General features: G+C 32.1%; 1 protein-coding gene and 1 pseudogene across 1 annotated transcript; one reads left to right on the top strand and one right to left on the bottom strand.

Moving 5' to 3' along the window:
- Positions 1-406: 406 nt before the first annotated feature.
- Positions 407-3,148, bottom strand: LOC114393584 (elongation factor 1-gamma). Its single transcript, XM_028354938.1, has 8 exons — positions 3,044-3,148; positions 2,918-2,972; positions 2,695-2,844; positions 2,557-2,617; positions 2,350-2,402; positions 2,052-2,153; positions 1,235-1,739; positions 407-1,058 (listed from the first exon to the last, which is right to left on the bottom strand). Exons 2-8 carry the CDS (start codon positions 2,927-2,929, stop codon positions 679-681), a joined length of 1,263 nt encoding a protein of 420 aa, XP_028210739.1. The 5' UTR covers positions 2,930-2,972; positions 3,044-3,148; the 3' UTR covers positions 407-678.
- A 4,533-nt stretch (positions 3,149-7,681) lies between these two features.
- LOC114393709 lies at positions 7,682-10,139 on the top strand (annotated as a pseudogene).
- Positions 10,140-10,167: the final 28 nt, after the last annotated feature.

Genomic DNA, 10,167 nt, shown 5'->3' with positions numbered 1-10,167 from the left:
GTACCATGCTAAATAGACATGTTTTAAAATAGTTGCTTTTTTACCAATATTATTTATTTTGTTTGGTTAAATAGAAAGTGAAAGTAAAAAAAAAAAATAGTTGAGTTGATGAGACAAAAATTTAAACTTTATTTTCCTTTATTTTTTTCTTCAATTTAAATTTAGTTTTTTATTTATTATTTTTTTCCCCCTGTCAAATATAGAGTTAGTTTTTCTTGGCATGGATCAATGATCAAAGCCATTGAAATCTTTCATGCTTCGGCTACAACCTTGACCTCAGGTACCTGGCAGAGACTCTCTGCCTTTCCATAGCCAATCCTTCAAAGTTTGCATTATCCATTAACATTTGCCATTATAAATTTTGATTAATGGTTACACGGGTAGAGCCTCATTCATTGAATTTCAATTACAAAAACACTTGATCGATTACCTCAAACCCATGGCAGGGAAAAAAAACTATCCATGTAATTTGCTACAAGCTTACATCCAACATAAAAATATAGAACTTGTATATTAGTCTTGCTACCATTAAAACTAAAAATAAATTAAGCATAAAGTTTCAATGTGGCTCAAATCAAGTTCGGCTAACACTTTACTATAACTGAAATGTGAAAGAAACCGTACCCTACCAAAAACGAAGACACGTTATAAAAATAGACCCTTTCAAGGAATAAATTTTCACTTGAAGCACTTGGCATCCAAAAGAGCCTCGCCCTCAAAAGGTTCATAATCTTCAATCATCTGATTGACACGCTCCTTTTGAGCTTCATCAGAGATGTCAACCTTAGTCCATTCGTAGAGCTCCATGTCATAGCATTCATCAATCACAAATTTTGGGATTTCTTGCCCACGGAAAAGCCACAGCCCCTTCACCTTAAATGGTGGAACTGATCCAATCACAAGCATCTTTCCAAATGCATACTTGCGAGCCAAATCCATCCGCTGAAGAAATCCACCAACCTTGTTCAATGTCACAAAAGAAACAGTATTCTCGTCGTTGTATTTGTAATCACAAAACCAGAGAGAGTATCCCTCGGGATCATACATGTCCCAAAATCCTGCAAGATAAAAAGTGGATTCAAAAAGATCTCAACTCTGGGTGTCATAATTTTTTTAAAATTCTGAGAGAAGATTCATCATAACTAATTTTGCAATGATTATAGGCTATAATCACAATCCTAATTTAGGAAACATTTAAAACAATGAACCCACAGGGGGGACACAAAAACAATACCTTTGATAGCAACCTCCCTGAAGTTGGTTTTAGTGTTTGAGTAGAGTCTTTTCCACTCATCCAGTATCATCGGACTTGGAGGGAGAAGATCAAGGGGATTCTTGGGTTTGGGCTTGGGTGCCTCCTCTTCTGCTTCTTCTTTGGGCTTTTCTGGCACCTTGTTTGCCTCTTTCTTTGGTTCATCTTTTGCCTTGGCCTTGGATTCTTTTGGCTGGGAAGGCTTCTTTGCAGATTGAACAGGAGGAATAGCTTCAGCCTGCTTGACCTGCCCAATTATTTTTCGGAAGTTTGGCTGATTGACCAAGGTCCAAAAGTATCTCTCAACATGAGGAAACTCAGAGGTAAAGCTCTTAACCAGGATGTTTGCAAAACCCAAATACAAATTGCATGTCATTATGATGTCGGCCAGGGTCACAGAATGCCCAACCAGGTAAGTATTGGAAGCAAGGTGTGTGTTCAAAGCACCCAAAGCTCTCTTTAGTGCAGAAATTGCAGCCTCCTCAGCCTTCAATCAAACACATAATTAAGACCAGACTATAATATCAGGGTAATACGTTAACAAAAACCAAAAATCTTGAAGTAGAACAACAATGCAGACTGTAAGCAGATGAATTGAGCATATCTCCAAGTTCAATACACCACTAAATTGCATCATAATGCTTGATGTGTTACCATTTTCAATTGAACTAACACAGATCTTACATTATTATATTCTTGCCAACAGGATAAAAGAACTAAACTGACATTTTGAATGGAGGGTCAACATGGAGTTGTCATATCAATTTTCCATAGTATAAAAAATTCCTTTGTAACTTACTGGAGGAAGATATGGTCCTCGTCCAACTCTTGGGGCATACCACTTGATAATATTAGCATCAATCTCCAATGATGAAAAATCAATCCACTGTTCAATGTGGGCCTGAAACATTAAAATAATAAAATGAGCATATATAAGCTTCTTCTTTTTTTATGATTGAAAGGGGCTAAAAGCTCGCATATATAAGCTAATAGCAGTACAAGCAGCTTATTCTAGAAGTCAGATACACAGTATGAATACTCTACAACAACAATAAACATTTGCAATGCCAATGATTTTAGGATGAAAATAGACTCACATATTCAATCAAGGAAGATCCATACAAAGTGTTATCACCTTTCAGCCGGGTAACTGCAGCAAAAAGAAAATAATCACAATAATCCACATACTCCTTGATATATATAAATTCCAATCCACAAGGATAATCGAAAATGAACATTATTGAATTAGCTCATGTAAAGCCCTAAAACATGGAATAAGAAACAGTGTCTATAATATTACTTACCATAGCGAGCAATGGCATTGCTCTCGAATATTGGACCATCGGGGGTTTCCAGCACAGGAACCTGGGAGAATAATAATGCAAATATAAGATAAAACCAAACTCAGATTACCATTATAGATATGAGGATAAACATGGTACCTTGCCAATAGGATTGATCTTGAGAAATTCAGGAGTTTTATTGGAGACACCCATCTCAAAATTAGGGGCAAAATCAACTTGGACGCCAGCATACTCGGCTGCAATGAGTGTCTTGTAAGAATTTTTGTTGGTTTTCCCAGCATGCAGGATCTAGAAAAGGAGTAGATTACTGAGTGACTGTAACTCTGTTAAGCGTAAATCTGAGAGAAAGGCTTAGACTCACCAGCGGCGTCATGGCTGGAAAAACAAAACTCACTCCTCTTGATTAAGATCTGGACCTGCTTATAGAAAATCAAATCTCAGCACAACACAACATAACTGCTTGGAGAGGGAAATGAAAACATCTTACAGTGCGAGCGAGCGTTCTTCCCAAGCACAACTGCTCCGGTGTCAGATCCAATAACTGCTTTCTTATTCATTAGGGTTTTGATCGGGTCGGATTATTTTCATCCGACATCTGACCCGATTTTCTTTTTGATTGTCCAATTAATATAAATAACTGCTTTCTTATTCATTAGACTTTATATCTCATATTTTCTAACATTTAAAAAATTATCAGTAAAAAATAATTAACCTAAATCTATAATAATTAAAGGTATGAGTGATTTTACATTCATGCAATAAATATACGACAAAAAAATAAAAGGTTATTTTTTCCATGAGTGTTTTAATATATTAAAAAATATACTCAATAAATTAGAGAGTTTGTATAATTAAAAATGTTCACCTAGTTTAAAATTAAAATTAGGATAAATTATAATTTTACTCCTTGAACTTTCACAAACTTTTTATTTTTAGTCTCTAATTTTTTTTATTTAATTAGTCTTGATAATCTTTTTTTTGTCGATGCTATTTAAGAAATTAGTTGACAAAATCATTTTAAATATTTTTGTACATTTTTTTACAGTTTAAAACAATGCTTTCCTAAATCTTCCAAATGTGAGTTCAAACACACTAAATTCTCAATCTTATGTCACTTTTTGGTTCCTTTATCTTTTCTATTAAAAAATGAGTTTGAATAGTTCAACACCCTACATTTAACCTATAAGTGACAAGTAAAGTGGATTTTGTTAGGTGCACCCGACACAATTTCTTGCGCACCCAACATTTCAAATAAAGTGGCAAAAAAGGTCTCCCTCTCCTCTCCCTCCCCCTCTCCGTACACGTTGTTGTTGCGCTTCCTTCTTCTCCCCGCATCGCCATTGTTCGTGCCTCCGATCGCACCTTGTCGTCCGTCCCCACCATCACCGTCGTGTTCACCTTTGTCTTTGCCATAAGTCTCTCTTTTTCACTCATTGATTGAAAATGAGATTGCATACCTATTATATGGATTTGAAATCCGTATAATTATTTTTTAAAAAAATTATTAATTAATAAAATAATAATTGAATAAATTATTATTATTTAAAAATTAATTAATATTTTTTTGTTATAATATTTATTTAATAAATAAATATCATTGTATATCTGTAATATGCATTTATTTAATTAAATATATTTATTTTTTAAGTTGGTTTTTAATAATTAATTAATTCAATAAATAATTAATTTATGAATTTTGTTTATTTAAAAATGAATGTATAAATATTATTTTTATTTATTTATTTTTAAAATACAAGCATTTCAATTATATTTGAAATACTTATTTATAAAAATTTAAATATCATTAATTTCAAATTTTATAAGTATATATTGTAAAAATTAGTTTAACAAGAAAATTTAAATTTGTAAATGACAAATTTATTTTTATTGATATAGTCATATAAATATTATTACACTAATAGTAATAAATATTTATATAAATAACCTTTGGAAGTATAAAATTAAATTGCTTCCTTTGTTTATAAATTTTTTTAAGTATTCAAATGCTAATTTGTTAAAAAATGAAATACTTATTTACTAGAAATAAAAAACAAAATTGTACCTAGATTTTTATCATATATTTAAGTTTACTAAAATGAGTGATGTGAAGTCTATAAATATTTTAAAAGAATTTCTATATTGATTTGTGAATATACAGAATATTTAAAAAAATTTATTAAAAATTATTACATATTTATTTATGAATTATTAAATATTAATTTATTTAATATTTTTAATTAAATTTATTTGGTACTAAATCTTGTTGGATTGTTATATAACTATTGACATTGTGTTCCTTCAATGTCAAAAAAATATTTCTTGGTTTGATCATTAACATTGTCATATCATCAATAATAACTAATGACTCATCCAATTAATGATTGTGACTCCCACACATTAATTTAACCACCCATCATTCACCTCCCACCATTGGTTTCACTCACATCTTAAAGGGACACCCACATTTTATACCATTAGTAATTCTTCGTATTGAATATTTCTTCATGACCTTATATTGAACACTCCTTTCACAACTAATTAAAACAAACGAGGTCCTTCCTCTACATCAGAATGGCTCACAAACACCTACAATGCAATGCATACATGTTTAATCTTCAAGGGACATTCATTTACTTAGTTTAACAACAAAAAATCATATCAATACCTGAAAAGTATTGAAGACATCAGAATAATCAACATATTTATGCATACTAGATTCCTTTCCATTTTCTTCATTCACACTATGTCCCTTTTCATTTTCTTCCTTCACACCAGGTTCCTCAGAGATTATGTTATCATACATTCATTGATTTTCGTTCATCTTAACAAAACATTGAAAAAAATTCGACAAACAAATGCCCCCTAATCACACCATGCATATATTATCACACAATTTTTAATTTTTGTTACTACATTTAATGATATAATACATTAAAATTGATACTCATATATATTAAAATATAGACTTGCATAAACTAATATATGACACAATATAATTATTTTTTGACTTCCATAAAGTAGTTAACTTAATAATATCCATACAAATATTATAAATGTGTAAATACTCATCGAGTATTAGCTACAAAAAAAAAATTATCAACTCTTTTAGGGACTTATCTTTTAGTCTTTGCTACAAAAAAATATACACAAGTAATTACCTACAAATTAGTTATAAGTATTAACTCTTTTTTATTACAAAATATATTGTGATAAGTTACTTATGAATGTGTTGTTAGTATTTTTGTAGTTAATTGTAATTCATAAAATTACAAGGATTAAAAAAACAAATTTAAAACAAAACAAATAAAATAAAATAAAAGTCTAAATCATTTTAAAATAAATAACACTTTCAAACTAAAAAATATGAAAGAATTATGAAACTATACGTATTTAAAAAATATTTTAAATAATAATACTAATTATATTTTAAAAAATAAAATAATTTTTTAAAAAGTATAAAAAAATATAACTTGCATATTGGTAATCTTAAGTTATATAAAACTTATGGATTATCAATCCGTAAATTATATATAACTTATGAATTATCAATTTGTAAGTTTTATACGAAAAAAAATTAGATCGAAGTTAAAGTACCTTACCTTCACCGTCAACGGTCACACCAACTACCATCACAACCACTACTTGTCGACGAATCACCATAACCAATGCACCTCAACCAAAGCGAACACAACAACAAAGGATTGTCTCTCACGATAATTAATGAATGAATGCAAAGAAGAAAGCAACAAATGAATGGTGAGTGAAGAAGGCAAAAGGAAGAAGTTACTAGGGATATTTTTGAAATTTCAAAAAATTGCTGTGTGCACAAGAAGAATACTAGGTGCACAAAGCAAAGCCCCCAAGTCCTTTGTATCACTCCAAGTCTATGCAAGGGACAATTACTAAAAGAAATTCCCTTTTTGGTTACTTGTGTAAGACAACAATGAAGAAACGAGTACATTACCCACAATAAACAAAAATATTTAAGTATGTCCACAACTTGTTCAATTAAATCCACCTTAAAGACATTTGATCCTAATAAATACTTTTTTTAACAATATTGAACACCAAATGAAGATATTGCAGCAACATAGAGTTAATAACATGATTCCCATTTACAAAAATGATATGTTAAGTAAGATATAAAATAACACTAACTGTTAATGAAATTTAACTCAATTGATTGAGTATGATACATGAATTGTTCTAAACTCTTATACATGTTTTCAATTCCTACGACTAAAAGAATAACACCAACCGATGTGAAAAAGAAAAGGCCAAATTCTTGGGACCCTTATATATATATATATATATATAAATATTAATGTGTTTGACAAAACTAATTGACAACTGAAAAATTTTAAATTAACTTATTTAAGCATAATTGTTTGATAAAACTTTTTGTTGAAATAGCTAAAATGTCAAATGACAAAAATAAGCATATTTATATGATATTTTTATATATATTTCAATTTTATTTTATGAATAACAATATATTTTCAGGTGTTATAATTTTAGTTTTTGAATTAATTTTAAACTCATAATTTTTTGTTTATAAACAAATTATTTTCATTACTTTTTAGTTTCAATTATTATATATTTTTCATATCATGTATTCTATTATCAATCTTATATTATACCTCAAATTTTTTTAATCAAATTTAAAATAAAATACACTTATATTAACATTATACTTTTACCATATTAACTAGAATAATAGTTAAAATAAATTATCCAGGATAAAATTATTAAAAAATAAAATAAATCCAACGTTTATCAATGTTAATTTTATAAAGTATAATGTTGTAATGATAAATGAAATTTTATAAATAGTACAATAAATAAACAATGTAATATAAAAATGTGTAAGAGGAATGAGTGAAAAAAAACAAAACTCTAACTTATTTTAAAGAGTAATAAGTATATTTAATAAATATTTTAAGGATAAAAAAATTAAAAAATGAAAATAGGATTTAGTGATGTTACTTAAAGATGTATTTCAATATAAAAAAATAATTTAAAAAATTTATTTATCGATCAGTGATAGTTAAAAAAAATTTGAGTAGTTGACAGAAGAAGAAGGTGCAAGGCAAGGGGAAGTGTTAAAGTTTTGGCAGAGGCAGGGATGAAAATAATTTACGCAGCTGGAGAGAATAATTATTTATTGGTTTGGTTTTGTTTTGAGAAGTAGGTGGTGACGTGGTTAATTGAGCAACTACAAAACGAGGAGAGGTGAGTTGAGAAGTGAGAAGTGAGGAGTGAAGAGAAAGATGATGATGATATCGATGATGGGTGGTCGATGTTATAGTTCATATGGTGGTAGTAATGGGGACAGGAAATCTATGTCTAAGTCAAAGTCAGAAGCTGATGTTGTTGTGATTGGTAGTGGCATTGGTGGACTGTGTTGTGGAGCACTGTTGGCAAGATACGAGGAAGATGTGTTGATTGTGGAAAGCCCATTCCTTTGATATCAAAGGTTACAACTTTGACTCTGGGCCTTCGTTGTTCTCTGGCCTGCAATCAAGGGGTCCTCAGGCTAATCCTCTTGCTCAGGTTTTGGATGCGCTCGGCGAGTCTCTTCCATACCTGAAGGACAATTCTTGTCGCGCATAGGCCCTACGGAGTTTTTCAAGGACCTTCAACAGTATGCAGGTCCAAATGCTGTCCTTGAATGGCGGAAACTTTTAGATGCTGTGCTTCCATTATCTACAGCTGCAATGGCTCTTCCTCCTCTCTCTATTCGTGGAGACTTGGGCGTTCTTTCCACTGCTGCAGCCAGATATGGCCCCTCTCTAATCAAATCCTTTCTTCAAATGGGACCTGGAGCTGCTCTTGGGGCCACAAAACTTCTCAGACCTTTCTCCGAAATACTTGATGATTTGCAACTCAAAGACCCTTTCATACGGAATTGGATTGACCTCCTCTCCTTCTTGCTTGCTGGGGTCAAGGCTAATGCTGTACTCTCAGCAGAGATGGTAACCAACTACTAACCATATCCACGTCATAATGACTTACTATTTGGTTGTTGAAGCGTTAGAGTACCAATTTAGTGAAACCTTTGTTACTAACATTTTTATTTTATTCAGGTTTACATGTTTGCAGAATGGTACAAACCGGGATGCTGTCTTGAGTAGGCTTCATGGAATTGCAGCTATTGTTGATGCTCTTGTGCGAGGACTAGAGAAATTTGGTGGAAGAATTTCTCTTCAAAGTCATGTGGAAAACATCGTTGTTGAAAATGACAGAGCCATTGGAGTCAAGCTGAGAAGTGGTCAAGTGAGCATATTTTGATTGATGAGAAAAGGCACAAAGATCAACTTTTTTGGATTGACATCTGTATTTTATTTCTTCAATATAATTGGATATTTATGTATTCTGCAGTTCATACGCGCTAAAAAGGCTGTTGTCAGCAATGCGTCGATGTGGGACACCTTAAAATTGCTACCTAAAGAAGTTGTTCCAAAATCCTACTCAGACAGGGTTAACACGACTACTCAGTGTGATTCATTCATGCATCTCCATTTGGGATTTGATGCCGAGGTTTGCCATTTTGGTGACTGGTTTTGTTTGTTTCTGATGTCTTTTACTTGAAGCAATTGATAAATAAAAGAGGAAGGTCCATATTACGGCACGAGTAATGTCACTCATGCTGTTGCATCTTCAAGTTTCAAGTAGCTGTAATCACCCATTGTCTAAACTACTTAAGCTCAAGTTGATAACATCTTCCAATATCTCCTTGACCAGGGTATACGCAGTGATCTGGGGATTCATCATATAGTTGTAAATGACTGGAAAAGAGGAGTAGACGCCGACCAGAATGTTGTGTTGATATCAATACCAAGTGTACTTAGTCCAAATCTGACACCACATGGGAAACACGTGCTACATGCTTATATGCCAGGAACTGAACCATTTGAGTTGTGGGAAGGACTTGATCGTAGGAGTGCTGAATACAGAAATCTCAAAGCTGAAAGATCAGAGGTAGGCATCTCTGTGTGTTGTTTGATCACTTTCAGTGAGTTATGTTTATTTGGAAAAATGGATGGATATTGTGAAAAAGAGGACAAAAATCATCAATGGCTAGTGGCTACAGCTGCAATTATTCAATCCACTTCTCTAGTTCAATTGGCTGTTTTATTGATATCATTATCAGGTAATGTGGAAAGCTGTTGAGAGAGCAATAGGCCCAGGTTTCAGCAGGGAGAAATGTGAAGTGAAGTTGGTTGGGAGTCCACTAACACGAAAGGTTTCTTCGTAGGAACAGAGGAACATATGGGCCAGCCGTGCAAGCTGGTTCAGATACCTTTCCCGGACATTCAACTCCCATTGCACAGCTTTATTGTTGCGGAGACTCCACCTTTCCTGGCATTGGAGTCCCAGCAGTTGCTGCCAGTGGTGCAATTGTAGCAAATTCATTAGTCTCAGTATCTCAACATTCCAAACTGCTCGATGCAATTGCCATATGAAACCAAGGTTTCATCTTCATGTCCCCACGTTTTCACACAGGAAAATATTGAATCTTTTGTACTTCTCGTGTACAAAACTACATCTTGGTCAATAACTTATGTGTGGATTTTCACATCTAGCATGTTTTACCTAGCTCTCTTTATT

This window comes from Glycine soja, chromosome 17 (assembly GCF_004193775.1).
Source record: "Glycine soja cultivar W05 chromosome 17, ASM419377v2, whole genome shotgun sequence".
NCBI lineage: Eukaryota > Viridiplantae > Streptophyta > Magnoliopsida > Fabales > Fabaceae > Glycine > Glycine soja.
This window is presented reverse-complemented; position numbering and strand designations above follow the sequence as displayed.